We start from the raw sequence: 19,141 nt of genomic DNA on the forward strand, positions 1-19,141 counted from the left end.
GAATTGCTCAGTTTACTAACCACAGACAATATTGTTTGTTCGTCAACTAGTTTTAGATTAAAATTACTATTACTAGAATCTGTTTTCCTAACACAATTCTTCAAATAATCTGAGTAGTCAAGGTTACTCACATCAAGACTATTGTTTTGCTCTGTAGAAGAATGACTAGATACATTAACAAAATATTCATTAAGTTGCTTAAGTTGCTAAGTTGCTGCTATTTTACAGGGCCCACAAAATATTTTTTAACATCAAGCTTCCACTGCCAAAACCTCTGTCTGATATTATTACTTTCCAAGTTCTTCCAACCCAGGGGCAACCAAGATTTGTAAAGAATTCACTATTGAGAGCACTACAAGGAGTTAAATATATTTAAATACAATATTTAAATATATAAGTCAATAGTTTTTTATTTTTCTTTACAGGAGTCAAGTGAGATTCGTGTGCATAGTAGGAGACAAAAGAAGTGACTTGCCCTCGCTACAATGATACTACCTGTATAGATGTCGCAGCTATTTTAAAGCTGAAAACAGAGCACCACCTGGTCAAATTAATCTTTGTTTTTTGTTTTTTTTCAAAAACTATTAGTATAAAACGTGAATCCGTTCTAGATATGTTGTTAAATCAACTCTTATGTTCCCAACCGGAGACTTTGGTTGGGACACCTAATTTAAACACACCCAAAACAGAACAAATCGTGGAAATAATTTAACAATGCTATAGTAGGCATACATGTCGTACTGGTTGGCACCAAGAGAGGGATTTAGCTTGTTAGATTAGGTCTGAAAAGCTCACTTTACAGTGTGTGGTTGACATCACCAAAGCAGTATGAGAACAGATCTGTATTTAAATATTGTACCGTAGATTACTTTTATAATGTTTTACAATATAATATTTTTCACATTTCTATAATCAGTCATAGATATTACCTTAGAGTGACTCTATGATTGAGGTTTTGCTGTTTATATTTCCTGTTCTCCATTATTTTATTACAAGTTACGGTTTTGCTCGATTTCGAGCAACAGGTTATCTAGTAAACATTATTTTAATGTATTAATTCAAAATAGTGTACATGTTGCTCGAAATCGAGCAATTGCAAAAAATTAAAGTATTTACAGTATTTAAAAACAAATAACTTATTTAAAAACGAATAAAGGTCATAATTTCCGATGAGTTTAAAATACTCAACTCATAGATTACGTACCTAACAGTTCCATATAATCAACATTTGTTGTCAATATTTGATAATTTTTCAAAAGCTGATCTGGTTTTTTTAGTGTATTCTACAAATCTTTCCCACTTAGGTATTAGGTATTAGGTTGTCCATGTTGATCTTCGTCAATGATAATGTAGTCTGCATAGTACTAACCGTTGTTGCCAGTACGTTTAAAAATTTCAGTCATTTTTTATACGACGACACCAATTTTTTGAGTGTTCATTCCAACTTTTATGATCTCATGTCAGTAACTGAGCTCACAATTGATTCAGCTTATATGTGGTTTAATGCTAATAGCCTTTGTCTTAATAAGAATAAAACTCAAAATCTATTGTGTAGTCTAAAAAACATTTCAGTAGAGTCACAGGATGTAAACAATGAAAATGTAATTACAGTTCTAGGAATAAAAATTGATAACTGTTTAAGCTGGTCTCCTCAGATAGATTTAGAAGATAGAACTCAATAGATAGAACTCACCGTCAAGCGATGGTTCGATCAAAATAAACTTACAGTCAACATATCTAAAACTAAGTATATGCCAATCTCCCTCAGAGCTGACTACGACCCTAGAAACCTAGAATTAAAATAACATAGTTGTGGCGCTGGGAATGTATGTGACAGGTGTGAAAGTATCGAATGTGTCAGTGAGTTTAAATATTTAGGAGTGATTTTTGATCGACGCTTAAAATGGTCTGGCCACATTAATCTAATCAGAACTAAACTACGTAAATTTATTTTTGTTTTTGCAAATTTATCAAATCTTTTACTAATTGAATTGTTAAAGAATGTGTATTATGCTTATGTACAATCTGTCTTGCAGTATGGTAATCTGGCCTGGGGTGGTGGATACAAAAGTATACTTGCACCAATAGAAATTATTCAAAAGAGAATCATCAAAATTGCCCTCCGCAAGCCTATTCACTATCCCTCTGATTCTGTTTACGACGAGTTCAAAGTACTCAACATTCATCAACTATATACCAGATCTTTACTAATATATATTTTTTTAAATAAGCAATATATTTTTTCCTGACCAACTCACAGCTATCCAACTAGATTTTCAGTTAATATTGGTATCCAATTTCCAAAAGTAAATAAATTGATCAATAAAACTTCTCCACGATACATTGCAAAAATAATGTTCTCGAAATTACCTAATAGTTTAAAGTATCCCGAACCTTGCAGTTTGCAAACATTTAAAAATCTAGTAGACAAATGGTTACAGTAGTGGAAACAGGCCGTGGCCAGATTGATCGTTATCTTGTGTCATTGTATTCGTAGGGTGCGTGTGCGTGTGCGTGTGTCGTCGATGATGTGTTTGTGTGTGTGAGGGGGAGAGAGAGTGACTGAGTGAGAGAGTTGCATGAGAGAGAGAGAGAGAGAGAGAGAGACGGAGAGAGAGAGAGAGAGAGAGAGAGAGAGAGAGAGAGAGAGAGAGAGAGAGAGAGAGAGAGAGGGGGAGAGAGAGAGAGAGAGAGAGAGAGAGAGAGAGAGAGAGAGAGAGTGAGTCGGCTCGCCGCTGGCCCACAGGGACAAAGCAGTGACGGCCCTTTGGGGCTACCAGCCGCCTGTACCTGTAGTGAGTCGTTGCATGGGTGTTTGGCGTGTACGTGTGGGTGTTGGTGTGTGTGTGTGGGTGTTGTGCGTGCATGTGGGTAGAAGTTGTATGAATGGTTTCCAAGTCCCAGTGATTTTTGACAGTATTATCTAAATCCCTTTTTACTGGTTTTTTATAATTAATTTTATTATTATTACTTTCCCTTTTTTACACCTTTTAGTTATTTCCATAATATTTAAGTTATCTGCTGTGGCTTCCCAGTAAAATTGTTTTTTCCCTTTTTGTAAATTAGATTATAGATTATGTTAGATTATAGATTGTAGAATATGGATGACTGATTAACTCGTTTCCCCACGCACAGGCTTTGCCTATGTGGGGAGGATCCATTTTTGTTAGAATTACTGTTGTATATTTTGATTCATGGAATAAATTATGTTTGAATTTGAATTTGAATTTGGTTTGTGCAAGATTGTCCAGAGTAATCTGTTTGCTTAGAAATCTTATGGGTGTTGTACCTGAAATCCACATAAGGGTAGCCTAGCCTACTTTGCATTTTTCCAATCCATAATTAGCTACGGCTTGATTCTTTGGGGAAATAGTAGTCAAGTGTTAATACTCCAGAAGAAGGTAGTTAGAATAATAAACAAAGCTCTAATTGAAGAGCATTGCAAGCCATTGTTCATAAGAAGTAGAATTTTGACTGTGATAAATCTGTACATATTTATGTGTTTACTTAGGGTTAAGAAAAATACTAGTTCCCATGTTTATAGGTTTAATATCCATTAACACAACACACGTAATCAGTTCTATTAAACGTGCATTATCGTAGGTTAAGTAAATGTAAAAATAGTTACCATTTTATTTCATTAAGATTATTTAATAAGCTTAGCATCAATGCCAAAGAACTAGACCTTAAGTCATTTAAAATACCCCCGCCGCAGCAAACCTGCAGACTAAGCGAATTTCCATTTGCCTGATTGGATTTACACTAAAATGTCTCCTTAAAAATAACACATTTATTCCCTATTTAAATAGAATCAGTTTAACACATACTTAGGTTTGCTGCAACAGGGAGGGTAAAAGTGTTTTTTATGTAAAATGTTAATAGTTAGTAAGAAATTAAAACATTTTACAAATTTGGGCAAAATATGTTAATAAACAAGCAAACTACAACAGTTTACTTATTCTCCATAAGAATAAGATGGGAATTTTCTCCGTAACTATTAGGCGCATTAAACGCTTCAATATACTAAATTATTTGTTTTTTTAAGCTCTACAAAATAGTTTGGAAAGAAATTGCAAAATTTTATGTTTTTTGGGTCAAAAATTGGAAAAACCCATTTTTACCCCATAAAAGCCCCCATAAACCCCCGTTCCCATGGTCCGATCATGCTGGTTCGCGAACTCGTTTGAATAAACGTAGGTTTACACGTTTGTACCAAATTTCATCAAAATTGGATCATTTTTGCTTGAGTTATCGCGCTAACGGACACACATATATATATACCGGGTGTCCGAAAAATAACTCCCTAGTTTTGATAAACGATTGTTTATTGTAGAGAATACATATTGTTATATCTAATACATGAAATTAAAGAGGGTTTACTCAAGTTTATTTTGACATTAGTACACCTCGATATGTGACCCATTTGTAGCTCTACAGATATCTAACCGGTATTCGATCTCTCTCCAAGTGTTAGTTAACATATCAGGTGTCACTGATTCTACTGCAGCTACGATTCTTTGACGAAGATGGTCAATGTCACGTATCTTTTCTGAATAAACCAAGTTCTTAACGTAACCCCACAGGAAAAAATCCAGTGGTGTTATGTCTGGGCTACGCTCGTTTCCCGGCAAGATGGATGGGGAGAGCTGGCCCGATCGCGTGGCCTCCAAGAAGCCCAGACATAACACCACTGGATTTTTTCCTGTGGGGTTACGTTAAGGACTTGGTTTATTCAGAAAAGATACGTGACATTGACCATCTTCGTCAAAGAATCGTAGCTGCAGTAGAATCAGTGACACCTGATATGTTAACTAACACTTGGAGAGAGATCGAATACCGGTTAGATATCTGTAGAGCTACAAATGGGTCACATATCGAGGTGTACTAATGTCAAAATAAACTTGAGTAAACCCTCTTTAATTTCATGTATTAGATATAACAATATGTATTCTCTACAATAAACAATCGTTTATCAAAACTAGGGAGTTATTTTTCGGACACCCGGTATATATATATAAATATATATATATATGAATTTGAACGGATGGTGTTTTTGGCCTCTAGGGACCTCAAAACGAAAAAAAAAATCGGTCCCGGGTCCAGGTCTTACTATGAGTACTACGGTAATAGCTTATTCCCTATATGGGAAATTCGCTAAAAAGAGCTCAGGACTGGTTACTTTTAAATCCTTTTTATGACATAGAAGAATATTTTAAGGTTGACAAAGTTAACTTTTAATGTCCTCACATTTCCACATTATTTTTTTATTTGTGAGCATATGTATAAGTATAGCCTATTTTGACTTGTTTTTAGGCTTGTTTTGTTTTGCCTAAAAATAGGCTGTTTATGTAATTTTCTTGACTTTTGTCTATTGCATTTGTTGTAAATGTTGAAGGACAATAAAACGTTTCTGATTTCTGATTTCTATAGCGATAAAATTTTGTTTACATGACTTAAGAACTACATGATTTTCTGCATAACCGTTTCTGATTTCTGATTTCTATAGCGATAAAATTTTGTTTACATGACTTAAGAACTACATGATTTTCTGCATAACCTTCTGTCACAATTTTATTTGCTTCAATTGGCATTAATTTGGCTAGTTACTGTTATAACGTAAGTTATATTTACCTGAAAAAATTCAGAATTGAAAGGAAATGTTGTTCAGATGGTTTTTTCCCCCCTTAAATGTGAATAATGCAAATCCTTCAGTGAAAGTGTTATTAAGGTTTCTTGGATGTAGTCACATTATTTTAAAATCACTTGACTTTTATGAAAAAATATTTTTAATGTCCTTGCCGTACCAGTTTAATTCAGCCTTAGGGTGTTTTCCTTTGCCAATCATCATAAAGTTAAGTCTGTGATTCCTACAAAGTACAAAATAGTAACACTTCGGCTAACCTCCTCGTTCATCGTTTGTGGTAATCTTCATATTGTAGCTGTGTTCTTCATTATACAGAGTGATTGATATAAGTGTGCCATCTATTTTATTCCAAAGTTAAAAGAGATATAACAAAATGTTAAATTGTAACTGCCTTGGATTTTTTATTAAAATAATTTTGGTCCAGTTCAAAAAATAATTGTAGCCGCCATTTTTCCAATATGGCCGCCAACTTTGATTTCTCTTATAGAAGACCCTATATTTTATGATTGTTTTAGAAAGTAAATGCAATTTAAGAACGTTTTTATTCTTGGCATTTTTTCTCTAAAGCTACTTGTTTGGGAGCTACAGCGTGTTAAAACTAAGAAAAAAATCACTTGCGGTGTACATTCTGCATCATGTAGCTCCTAAACGAGTACGTTCAGAGCGAAAAAGCAAAGAGTAAAAAAGTCTTAAAAATGCATCTAGATTCTAATAACACCATAACATACATAAAAATACTGATTCTATTGTGTCAAAAATGGCCACCATTTTTTTAAATGGCAGGGAAATTTGAAAATAGGAAAACTGTATGTTGCTTTGCACTTATCAAATTGTCAAAAGTTATTATGCCAACTTCGTGCAAAACACTTGCAGTTGTAGAACGATCGGAAACACTAACCAATACAGTAGAGTTAAAGTCCATCCTCATTTGCCTACGATGGTCTTTTTTTGGAAGTTTAGGTTAATATTCTTGGTTGCTGTCACTAGAATTGTAAATTTTAGTTTGTGAGCACATACATCATCATGACCATCTTGTTGTTCAACTTCAGAATCTTAAACTTCGGAATCACATGGCGTCACCCGGGTCACTGACCCAAAAGTGCCGCGCTAAAGTGAATTTGTTCATTTTTTGTTCAATCTTTAGAACACATGCGCGACCGGAAGATAACTACTAATATTAAATATTTTTACCCTGTTTTGGTCTCACACTTTGGCAACTTTTCCAAGGTATTACAACAACAAAAAATTATTGATTTTATCGACCCACCCTAGTCTATGTATGACATAATAATTTTAAAACTTCCAGAATAATACTGTAAACTGACCGAAGTTGAACTTCTAAAATATTAAACCATCAAAAACACTTAATAAATACACTTTGATATCCTAAATTTTTTTCGGACTATTTAAAAAGGTTTACAGAGAAATTGTGAAGTTTTGTGTTTTGAGGGTCAATAATGAGAAAAACCAATTTTTATCCCATAAGACCCCCCGTAAAACCCTGTTCCCATTGTCCGATCATGCTGGCTCGTTAATTCATTCAAGTTTATCCTGTCTTACACCTTCAAGCCGCATTTCATCAAAATCGGACATAAATTACCCAAGTTATCGCATTCATGGACACATATATAACTCTAGGCCTATATTAGGCCTAATATATACTAGAGGTCGTCCAGTGTAATACAGTGCCAAAAATATGTAATGTAGCCTACAGACCTCTCTATTTTCACCCCATGCTTTAAATAAAACCGGTAATTGGAATTTCTTCTATTTGTTTTGATTTCCTGTTCATATTTCATAGTCATTTCATCACCAGCATGGCAAACCATAAGACCCATGTTAATTTTTTATAATTTTTTAATTCCTTTTTCGCATTTATTTTTGAGCCTATTTTAATTTGAGGTTCTGTATAGAAAAAACAGGTTGCTACAGGAAAATATCTTTCTAAAATATGTGTGGATTTTCCCTACAATGTGCACGAGCTGAGAAAATAGGTTTTAAAGAAAAATGCTTGCCTATTAATTATATATATACTAGCTGTTACCCACGGGCTTTGCCCCATTTGACTTCATAAGTGTTAATAAAACTATTGATTGCCGTACCGGTTTGAGTGACATTTCAAAAGGCTTTTCATGGTTACTTTGAAAACAACATTGGACTTAATAAACTGTCAGGGCAGAAGACTAGTAGAATATTAAAATAAAAGATGACTATTTCCTTTAACAGGGTTGGTACTGATTTTGGAAAATGAAATTCCCTGACTTTTCCAGGTTTTCCAGACTGATATTATACTTTTTCCAGGAAAAAGTATAATATCAGTCTAATATCAGTCAAGTATAATATCAGTCAAAATATCGAATAGTCAGAATCGAGAATTATTAGAAAAAATGTAGGCCTAAATAGTTTACTCATAAAACCAATAAGAAAAGAATTAAACATCTGGAATCTGGAAAATTAAGAGTACCAACTAACTTAACCTCACACTTTATGTTCTACTTGGCCTTGACTTGACACTAGCAGATAGACGATACGGTGCTTCTGATACTGATATATATATCGATATTTTGCTTGCGATATCATCGGCTTATATCGGAAGAAACATGTGATATAGGAAAAATAACTACCATGCTTGTACCGGAGACAAAAAGTAATACCAAACTAAACTATTAAATGTTTCAACTAACAGGATAACATTTTTTTTATGAACTCCTACAAGTGCAGTTTTTTTTAGTTTATTAAAGGTTGAATCAGTATTGAAAGGGTAAAGGTGTTGAACTTTTCAAAGACTATACTCCGGGAAATAAAAGTATTATTAATAAAGAAGGCTTGTCAGAATCTGAGTGGAAAGACAGTATAAAAATGATTGCAAATGTGGTGCCAGTGCGTGTTCTCCACAGCAGAAGTCAGGGCAATAACCGCTGCAGGCATGCCTGTGGTGAGATTGAAACCCTTGCACATGCCCTTGGCTTCTGTCCGTTTGGTGAACTTCTAAGAATCACTAGGCATCACAAAATAAGAAGTATCATAGCAAATGCCTTCCGAAAAAGGTATAACACATGGGAAGTGCAAGAAGAAGTACACTGTCTTTCTTCTAAAGGAAGCACCAGAAGAGTAAATATTTTATTGATAGAAAGAGAAACTAACAAAGGCATAATTCTCGATTCAACAATTCGATTTGAAATAAACATAAATCAACCTAACGAAGTAAATGAAGAAAAGAAAAAAAAATATGATCCTACCTTTGAATATTTCAAGCAAAATTTTAAAATTTGGAAAGTTGAGGTGATTGGATTGTTTATTGGTTCAAGAGGAACATTATCAAAATTTTTTGTGAACTTTTGGAAACAATATGATTTGGACAGATCCTTTTTGAAAATTATTACTCATGAAACATTAAGAGGTTCATTGAGCATAATGAGAAATCATCTATATGGCAAACATCAAAATTAATCAGTCTTATACAATTTTATCTTGTATAATTTTTTCTGTGTCATTGGCAACCTTATTTTTTAAGGCAGATGTATTTATTTTTATAAATAAATTCTTTTCTCTTTTTATAAATTCAATGAGGAATTGTATTCAGTATCGTATTGAAATTGAAACGATGAATGTTGGCCTATCCTTCCGCGCATCCCGGTACTAGCAGTGTTTCCATACGTAGGATTATTAACTTATCCCGAAAACTTTTCAGAGCCAGCTTAGCCTTAGGACACATTCCCTTAGGGTGGTGTAATTCACGTATCGCATTTATTCCTAAACCAGGAAGGGATAGTTACACTGATCCTAAGTCATTTAGACCCATTTATCTATCTTCTTTCTTCCTTAAGATCCTAGAAAAGTTGGTCTCAAGATATATGATGGATACAGCTCTTAGGACACATCCTTTTCATAATAATCAGCATGCGTATGTCTCAGGAAGATCATGCGAGACTGTGTTGCACCAACTTGTAAGCAAGATTGAGAAAGCTCTAGAGAGCAGTGAAGTGGCCCTGGGTGCCTTTCTCGATATTCAAGGTGCTTTTGATAATACTGGTACTCCAGCAATTCTTAATGCGGTGAGAGGAAGAGGTTTTCACGGTATAATATGTAGATGGATTGAATCCTTGCTTCACAGTAGGAAGGTTAGGCTCTCACTCCATAATGACACGATCGAGGCAAGAACTACTCGAGGATGCCCTCAGGGGGGGGGGGGGGGGTTCTCTCTCCTCTCCTTTGGAATTTGGTAGCAGACGACCTTATAAGGTCACTCAACAAAAGTGGGGTTTTCGCCTTAGGTTATGCTGATGATGTTGCAATCCTTGTGGTTGGAAAGTTCCACGGAACCATAACTGACCTTATGAATAGAGCTTTAAGGGTAGTGGACCGTTGGTACCAGGAAGATGGGCTCTCTATAAATCCCAGGAAAGTTGTAATAGTACCCTTCACAAGAAGGAGGAAACTGGATGGGATCGGCCCACTAAGACTGCAGGGCACTGTAATAGAGCTGCTGAAGTCATGTTAATGGAGTCATGATAAAGTGTTTACACAAAGGAACGAAAGCAATGAGAATCAATTGAGGAAACTTGACTTAAACTCTCTTAAAGTGTTTGTAAACGAAATGGACTGGAGTAAAGTGTTTACTACATGCTCAGCCTCAATTGTTTTTGATCATTTCATTGACAAACTACACTCCTGCATTAATAAATCATATAAAATTGTCAAAGTTAAGTGTAAGTTTAAATCCCCGTGGATGAACGTTACAATAAAAAATAGTATTGACCAAAAAAACAAAAGTTATAGGGAACATATAAAAAATCCTAACGACACTATAAAAGAACATATGTACAAAAGTCAAAAGAATGCCTTGATAAATCATATTAGATACGTAAAACAACGCTACTACTCAAACCTATTTGAAACCAACAAAAACAATAGTAAAACACAATGGAAATTTATAAAAGAATTAACAGGAAATAGAGAAATTAATAAATCTAACATAGTCTTGAAAGATAATAATGATAAAATGATTAGCTCTCCAGCCAATGTATCAAACATGCTTAATGATTTCTTCTGTTCAGTGGCCAAGAATTTAAGAGAAGAAATTGATAGTGATAAAGATTGTTTTCATAATGAATTTAATGTGCTCAAAGATAAATTCCAAAGTTTCGCATGCAATGACTCAATTTTCTTTTACCCAACATACGAGGAAGAAATACTAACGATAATAAAGAATCTGAAAAATAACAAATCCCCAGGATATGACAACGTAACACCCATTGTAATAAAAGAAATATCTAACTCCATTGTAAACATACTAGTATATATTTTTAATTTAAGTTTATCAAGTGGTGAATTCCCATCAAAATTGAAACAAGCTGTAATAATACCATTATTCAAGAAAAATGACAAACATGACCCAAACAATTATAGACCAATAGCTCTTTTATCTATTTTTTCAAAAATTCTAGAAAAGATTGTTAAGGTGCGATTGGTTAACTTTCTAAATAAGCATAGATTTTTTAGCAAAAATCAATTTGGCTTTCAAAGTAAATTAAATACAAGCTCTGCTCTAATAAACTTTATGTATGAAGTATACACAACCATTAATGATGGTAAACTTTGTGCCGGTATTTTTGTAGACGTAATGAAAGCATTTGACACAGTAGACCACGGCATATTATTGTGTAGGATGTACAATGCAGGAATTCGTGGAGTTCCACTGGCGTGGTTTCGATCATATTTAGAGGGTAGAAGGCAAGTCACAAAAGTAAACAATACAGTGAGTGAAGAGGGTAAAATTGAGTTTGGAATACCCCAAGGGTCAGTGTTGTCTGGTCCACTTTTCCTAATATATGTCAATGACTTGTGTAATGGCAATTTTAAAGGCAAGTTGGTGGCTTTTGCTGATGATACTGCATTATCCTATGAGGCGAATTCCATTCAAGACCTCAAGGATCAAATGCAACATGACATTAATATGCTTAGATATTGGTTTTCAAGTAACCTTATGGTTATGAGCCCGAAAACAAAATATATTATTTTTAATATGACTAAACAATTGTCCTTTTGTACCGGCCTAAAATATCATGAAGTAACTTGCTCCCTTGCCCAAAATCTTTGCACATGTCCAAATCTAGAGCAAGTGGATAGTATAAAATATCTAGGGATATGGCTTGACAGCAAACTTAGCTGGAAAGAGCACATAAATTACTTAAAAACAAAATTAGTCAAGTACATACAAATATTTTATATGCTTAGGTCCGTTTGCTATACTCAACTGATGAGAACAATTTATTTCGCATTTATAAACTCTAAAATAGATTATGGAATAGAAATATGGGGTGGAACATATTTTACCAGCCTAAAACCAATCATTACTTTACAAAAATCTTTCATCAGGATAATGCTAAATAAAACCAAAACTGAACCTTCATTCCCACTTTTCAAAATTATTGAAATATTACCTATCAGGAATCTATATGTTTACAAAGTTCTGAAAATATATTTCAATAGATGTGGCACTGATAGAACAAATCCAAGACATACTAGACTAAGAAGTAAAAACAACGTCTATGTACCCAAACCTAGACTAACAATATTTAAAAAATTCTTCTTATATTTGGCTCCCACATTTTATAACCTTCTTCCCGAGCCCATCAAAGCAAGTGAAAACGTCAATGTATTCAGCAAATTAACACGAAACTACTTGCTCGAAATAGATAGTATAAACACATTTTTTACCTCATTGGTCTAACAGTACATCATAGTTATTTTTAATAATCTTGCACTTATTAAGTCAGGGATGCTCGATATGTCCAAATAAGCTGTAAGTTCAGGACACTCCAAAATAGTACTGTAATCACGAAGATTGACAGTATAGGGTCAGTTTTCAAATAGATAGGTAGACAAGGTTTTGTTGTGATAGGTTGCTGTGTTAAAGCTATTGTTTGAAGCCTAGTTTTATATATTGTTTTAATTTTGTAATAAAAATAGTGTGGTAATGGTGACGGGCTGGACTTTCCAACCACGAGTTGCTCCAACTACCAAAAATGTTTGTTTCCCGCACAGGTTCTGTAACCTCAGGGCTTTATTGTTCGTTATTTAATAAAATAATTAGTTAGATTTATGTTGTGAAGAGTATTGTGTTTTTAGTTTATATTCGAATAAATACAATAAACATGTAATACTAATACAATACTTATGTACAACTTAAGTGTATAAATATGTATTGTATTTTACCTGTTGTATTTGAAATGAACAATAAAGAATTTTTCAATTCAATTCATTCAATTCAGAATCAGGTGAAGTATCTTTGTGTAATTTTGGACAGATCACTTCACTGGGGACCACATCTTCAAAAAGTCACTGAGCGTGGCAAATGGTCCCTTATGGCATGCAGGCGGATGGTAAGTGGCACATGGGGGTTACAGCCTAAACTTTTATGCACTGGCTGTATGTATCTGTTGTTTGACCCGCCCTTACATATGGTTCGCTTGTGTGGTGGCCAAAGATGGAATCTACTATAGCTGTCAAAGCTTTAGCAGGAGTTCAGAGGCTTGCTCTTATAATGATAACTGGGGCAGTAAGCAGCTGTCCTGGAGCGGCTCTTGACTGTCTGCTTGATATGCTACCTATCGACATTTACATCAAGGTGGTAGCAAGTAAAACAGCCCAACGCCTTAGATGCGAATACTTATGGATAACCTCAGGAAACAATAAAGGGCACTCCAAAATTGTTCAGGTGGTACATAATGATGAATTGCACTTGCCTTCAGATCACATGTCCAAAAAATACTCCTTTGGAAAGCCTTTCAAAGTACTAATACCAGATAGGAAGGATTGGTCTGGCGGAAAAGGACCCATACCCACAGGTGATTTAGAATGCTATACTGATGGTTCTAAGATCAAAAATGGGGGCACTGGAGCAGGTGTGCATTGGATGAATGGAGGCACTGGCATTTGTCTTCCAATGGGGGTGTACCCAACTGTCTTTCAAGCGGAAGTCACTGCCATTCTAGTTTGTGCTCAAGAACATCTTAACAAAGATATCAGAGACAAAACAATCAATATCTATACTGATAGTCAAGCGACCTTAAAAGCATTAAACTCTTACGAATTCAACTCCAGGCTCGTGTGGGATTGTCTTGCTTCTGTGTCTGAGTTGGGTAGGAGAAATGACCTTACGCTTTGCTGGGTGCCAGGACACTCAGGCATTAAAGGAAATGAAGCTGCAGACAGATTGGCAAATACTGCCTCTGCGACTTCAATGATAGGCCCACAACCCTTCTGTGGCATCTCACGAAACAGTGCATGTTCTGCGATTGCGTCATGGGCCAAGGAAAAGCATCGCAAACGCTGGGTCGATGTTCCCCTTCTTAGGGTCAGCCAGCTTACTCTGTTTAGGCCTTCTAAAAAGGTTGCCTGTGACCTCTTGAGACTAGACAGACGAAGAATTAAATTAATTGTTGAACTGATAACTGGTCATGGAAGATTCAGGAAACATCTACAACGGATGGGCTTATATGATGGTGAACCGATCTGTAGGTACTGTGATAGGTCAGAAGAGACAGCTGATCACTTACTCTTTGATTGTAACAAGCTCTTTGACGCTAGATCGATAACTCTTGGAAATATGGCTAGAGGTAGATACCTTCCTGAGGATGAACTAATTGGGAAGCTACAGGCATTCATTGGGCGCCTTAACTTGTAGGTCAACAAGAAAGCAATTATTGCGCACCCCAAATAATTCGATTTCGGATGAAGTGCTTAAAGGTCTCTTAAAGACCTGCCCCTGTCAGATAAGATAAGATAAGATCCCGAAAACAGGATTTTTAGAGCATGAGCGGGATTTGAAGGGGATGTGGGATAAAACAGGAGTTTTGGCTATGACGTCCGTTTTTATTTACTATGCTTTTATTTTAGTGAAAAACTAACCCCAATCGAAAAAATTACCTTAACAAAATATAATAGCAATGTTAAAACAACTATTTAAACTAAATATGTCCAATTCAACACTCAGAATTTAACATAAAAAATCTTAAGGGATTAAACGGGATTTCTTAACCAAGTGACCAGGATTATATTCTTTTGGTCGTGTAGAAACACTGGGAGCTCGGTGCGTTCAATTAAGCCAGTAATCAGAGGGTGATGATAGAATGTCTGTCGATGTTCGATATTTTTTATATCGATGGTAGGTTCCAGATGTTTTTGTTACATCGATGTTTTCGTCAAACTTCGATGTTTTTGACCAAGTATTGAGACGTAGATGCAAAATGTAGCATATCTGTAAAAAATGTAGTCTTTCAAGAGAAATTCCAGATTTTTTCCAAAATTCCCTGACTTTTCCAGACCAACAAAATTCCCTGACATTTCCAGGTTTTCCAGGTTTTCCCTGACCGTACCAACCCTGTTTAAGCTTGTGGTTATATTAGCTCTACTCATAAAACAATCAGCTCAATTGGTTAAGCAGTTTTTAGGTTATTGAAATACTCCAAACATTCATAACACACACAGTATCAAGTAAGTTACTTTAGCAAATAATGATTTGGTTCATATCCGCTTTTAAGTAGAGTATTCAATGAGGCGTGACTAATGGGATTTAAAGGCCGCTATTCATCGGTCGAACAACCTACCTGTTCCTTGCGCTTGTGAGTGTGGGGGTGTGTGCGTGTGACGGGACTTTACCTGGCCTTCATCGGTGCTCGTTATTTGCTAACACTACTATACAAAAACTAATGCAGTTTGGATGTGTGTGGACTTGTATTGTGGGACAGTGTTGTGGCGTGTCAGAGTAGAACGCTATGGCAGCGGCCAGCCTATGCTGTTTTAAGCTCACAGTGGGAGGTGGGGTCCACCAGTATACATGACTGATAAGCTTTGAGCTTCAAAAATCAACAATTAGTTCTTGGTCCTGACTTTTATTGCTTACTCGTTCTCGACTTTTCGACACAATAGAAGGATTTTACCGAATAAAAAATGTTAGCATTCAAGTTACTATACTAACTTACCTAACTTATAAATTAGTTCTTAAACAATTTTCTCTCAGCAAATGTGTTACGTTCTTCTATAATTGTAGGCCTGAGGTTTTGGTAAACCTCTTTCATTTAAATTAAGGAAACCATGTAGGCTAAGCACATGATTTGAACCCCATCCCTATGCACAATTTATGTGTGCAAATTTTATAAATCTGGACTAAGATTTTACAAATACAATTCTCAGACTGAAAATGAATTAGGTAATACTGACCTAATAACCTACTATTTATGTTATAGGCTACAGCATTTTTTTTACTTTATCTGCCAAAATTAGGCTATTTTAATCAGATTTTAACCTCTGGCACTTTTGGGGGAAATTACTATTTCACCCTGAAAATCGTGTTTGAACATCGCAATAAAAGCTAGATACCTATCAATTAAGTTTGGGGCTTAAAAATTTTCTTTTTTACTTTTTTATGTGTTTATTTTTTTGTATTATTTAGTCCATTTCAAACACTTTTTCGGCAAATGCCGATCAGGTTTGAAAAAAAATATATATACCTATAGCATTGCCAAAAATGACCTTTTTTGGGTAAACCAAATAAGGCCTAGAACTTAATCCAACCTAAGTAACTTATCCAAATCTAAGTTTAATCTAATCTAACCTAACCTTACCCACCCCAACATAATCCATGCTTAGGTTAGCAAAGTGCTGAAAATTACCGATTTAGCATAAAAACCCAAGGTTAGGTTAGGTTTTAAGTTAAGTTAGGTTAGTGTTATTGACACATTTACTGGTCAAATGTGCCAATTAGTGATTACACTTTACTCAATTTTAAATTGCATTTTTGGGTGTGAAATACGTTAAAAGGTGTTTGCCAAAAAAATGGAAGAAGAAAAAAGTGTTTGAAATGGCCTATGAGAAAAATACCATTTAGGCTTAAAGTAAAAAAGTTTTCTTCTGTCCGCACACGGTGTGACTGTTTTACAACTACAGTTGCGTCTATTGTGCAATCAGTGGAGTGTCAATTTAGTGACGATACGTTGTTTTAAGGCCTTAAGTGCCCTTACTATGTCAGACTCAGACGAAGAAGACGATATCAGCTATTATCAGTACCGAAGACAGCGAAGAGTAGGTACTGAGAGAGCATTGGGTTCACCCTTATTTGAAAAGAATGTTAGTCCTAGGCTGTTTGTAGCAGCCAGAGCTATTCGGATAGAAAATTATAAACACTAAAAACACTATACGGCCGTCAAAATACCACCAAACACCACAAAAACACCCCGTGGTCTCTTGCAACTGAAGTCTGCAACGCAACTGCAACACTGGGCCCACGGTTGCATGTGACTGGTTTCAAACTTTTTTTGATATCGCATACAACCAGTTGCGTCGTGTGCGCCTCCCGACTGCAATACATTGCCGAGGTCACAAAGCAGTTGCAAGCGCAACTGGTTTGCAACGTAAGTTGTAAAACAGTCACACCGTGTGCCTGTAAGGTTAGGCCTTAACATAACATATACGAGAACGTTTAGTCTCCTTGTCAACATTTTGATTTAAATACAAACATTTTGTTAGTAAAATATATTGTCTCGTCAATTAAAAGACCAATAGTCTTTTAAGGGTGGTTTAGTCACTACTTATTCCGTCTAGATAAAGGAAGTAATAAGTTAGCCTATATCCATAAACCTTCCTCTGTTTTGAATTAAGTAAGTTAGGCTAGACCTCATATTGGGGGTCAATCCCCGGCAGATGCAATAAAAATTGAATGATGATAATTGCCGATACCGTACTTAACGAAACAATTGTCATGAACTCGTTAAGGACTTCTCGCTTCTCTTTTAGACGAATACCAGATACTTACAAGAGAAGCGTGCTGAAAAGAAACAATCACCACGAATATCTCGATGAAACCTCCCAGTAAGAACCTCTCGCTAAGAAAAAATACAATCAAAACGTCTCGAGAGGTTCAAACAATCAAAACGTTTTGATTGTAACATCTCACAATCGTGGATCACTATAATAAACTGTACTCCTTAGGACTGTTATGTTATGTATAGGCATAGACAAAAAGAATTATATATAGACTACTAGCCGTGCTGCGGTTGCCATGGTTACCATAGGTTCCGGCGCACACCGCTGTAGTTTACGCAGCGCGTACGCCGTAACTACCGTGGTGCTCCAAGCGGTGTGCGCCAGAACCTATGGTAACCGCAGCACAGCTGACGGTCTATATTTAATTCTTTTTGTCTATGGTATAGGCCAGCCTACTTAATAACTAAATAACTTAAGTTCCCTAGGCCTATGTTTTGAAAACTCACTTGACTGACTTAACGTAATAAGCTAAACAACAAAACGACGTTTTAATTAAGATTGCAATAATTAAGGTCCCATGCTTAAGTAATACCATACACCGTTATAATACCCAACATTTTATTTATTATTTTTTTAAATTTGTTTTTATTTAGCTGAATCTTTAGATTGTTAAACCTGAACATGTAAACAAACAAAAGCAACTCACCTATTTAGACTATTTCACTCAACAAGCACACATCCACATCCGTAATATAATAGCATAGATAAAACAGATTTCTCATCCTCCTAAGGAACACCGTCACCGTCGTGAAGATAGCGGCTCTTTTCATCGGCGCTTTTTCGGATTGTATTAGATATGGGTTAGTACGCCTGCGAGTGCCACAAACGTATTTTGCAGGGATGTCGGAAACGCATTTCAATGACAATACGGTGCGAAATTATGTTTTTACATTTATATAATGTCAATTATACCTTGATAAAACGTGTATACACGTTAAAACTAATTAATTGGCGTATTTTAAAAGGCATATTTGAGACCTTACTGTACATTATAACGTAGCTATGGCTTAACATAACGCGATCAATTAAAACTCCGAACTTAAAGAAGTGCACAATCTTTTTCCTTAGCCCATCACATCAACTTTGAGGTATTCTAATGGTAATATACAATGTGTAGAATACTCGGTATAAATATGATTGAGGCAGTCCAGTAAATTAGGTCCGTGAAGTTGGCGTACCCATATTAGCGTATCCACTTTTGATCATACCAATCGTTAGTTCATCATTAGTTCTCGATAGTTCCCAAATTTTTTCGTTAGTTCTCAAAAGATAAAAAAGTTATAGCCGATTATAAGTGGGTACGCTAACTTCACACTTCCGGGTTCTAGCACGGGCCGTATTCTGAGGAGAAATGTTTACATCTATATACCAATCGTTAGTTCTTCGTTAGTCCTCGATAGTTCCCAAATTTTTTCGTTAGTTCTCAAAAAATAAAAAAGTTATGAGGCATACAAAGTGGGTACGCTAACTTCACAATTGTACAATTTCCAGCGGGAACAGTTTTTTTACTATAAATGCCTATATCTATATACCAATCGTTAGTTCTTCGTTAGTTCTCGATAGTTCTCCAATATTTACGTTAGTTCTCAAAAAACCAAAAAGTTACGAGGCATACAAAGTGGGTACGCTAACTTCACAATTATACAATTTCCAGCGGGCACCGTTTTCTGA

General features: G+C 35.4%; 2 protein-coding genes across 4 annotated transcripts in view; one reads left to right on the top strand and one right to left on the bottom strand.

Annotated features, from left to right (window-relative positions):
- The window catches only part of LOC128983092 (RRP15-like protein), a 69,960-nt gene extending 51,715 nt beyond the window's left edge, over positions 1–18,245 (bottom strand). Inside the window, exon 1 of one of the 3 annotated variants that reach the window (XM_054402249.1) lies at positions 18,117–18,245. The gene's annotated coding sequence lies outside the window, so the exon portion shown is untranslated. Of the gene's footprint in view, positions 1–17,916; positions 18,022–18,116 lie in introns of those variants that run through there. The other 2 variants (XM_054402251.1, XM_054402250.1) reach the window with 2 other exon arrangements.
- On the top strand, positions 13,134–15,037 carry LOC128997081 (uncharacterized). The gene is made up of 2 exons (XM_054422662.1): positions 13,134–14,003; positions 14,999–15,037. Exons 1-2 carry the CDS (start codon positions 13,134–13,136, stop codon positions 15,035–15,037), a joined length of 909 nt encoding a protein of 302 aa, XP_054278637.1.
- Positions 18,246–19,141: the final 896 nt, after the last annotated feature.

Source organism: Macrosteles quadrilineatus, unplaced genomic scaffold (genome assembly GCF_028750875.1).
Source record: "Macrosteles quadrilineatus isolate MER2022 unplaced genomic scaffold, UCM_ALF_1.0 Scaffold_1__1_contigs__length_201487025, whole genome shotgun sequence".
Taxonomy (NCBI): Eukaryota; Metazoa; Arthropoda; class Insecta; order Hemiptera; family Cicadellidae; genus Macrosteles; species Macrosteles quadrilineatus.

Coding starts and splice junctions, on each gene's coding strand:
- LOC128997081 (XM_054422662.1), top strand. CDS start 13,134: ATGGAATCTACTATAGCTGTCAAAGCTTTAGCAGGAGTTCAGAGGCTT. Junction 14,004..14,998: donor TCGATGTTCCCCTTCTTAGG/GTCAGCCAGCTT, acceptor TGACATTTCCAG/GTTTTCCAGGTTTTCCCTGA.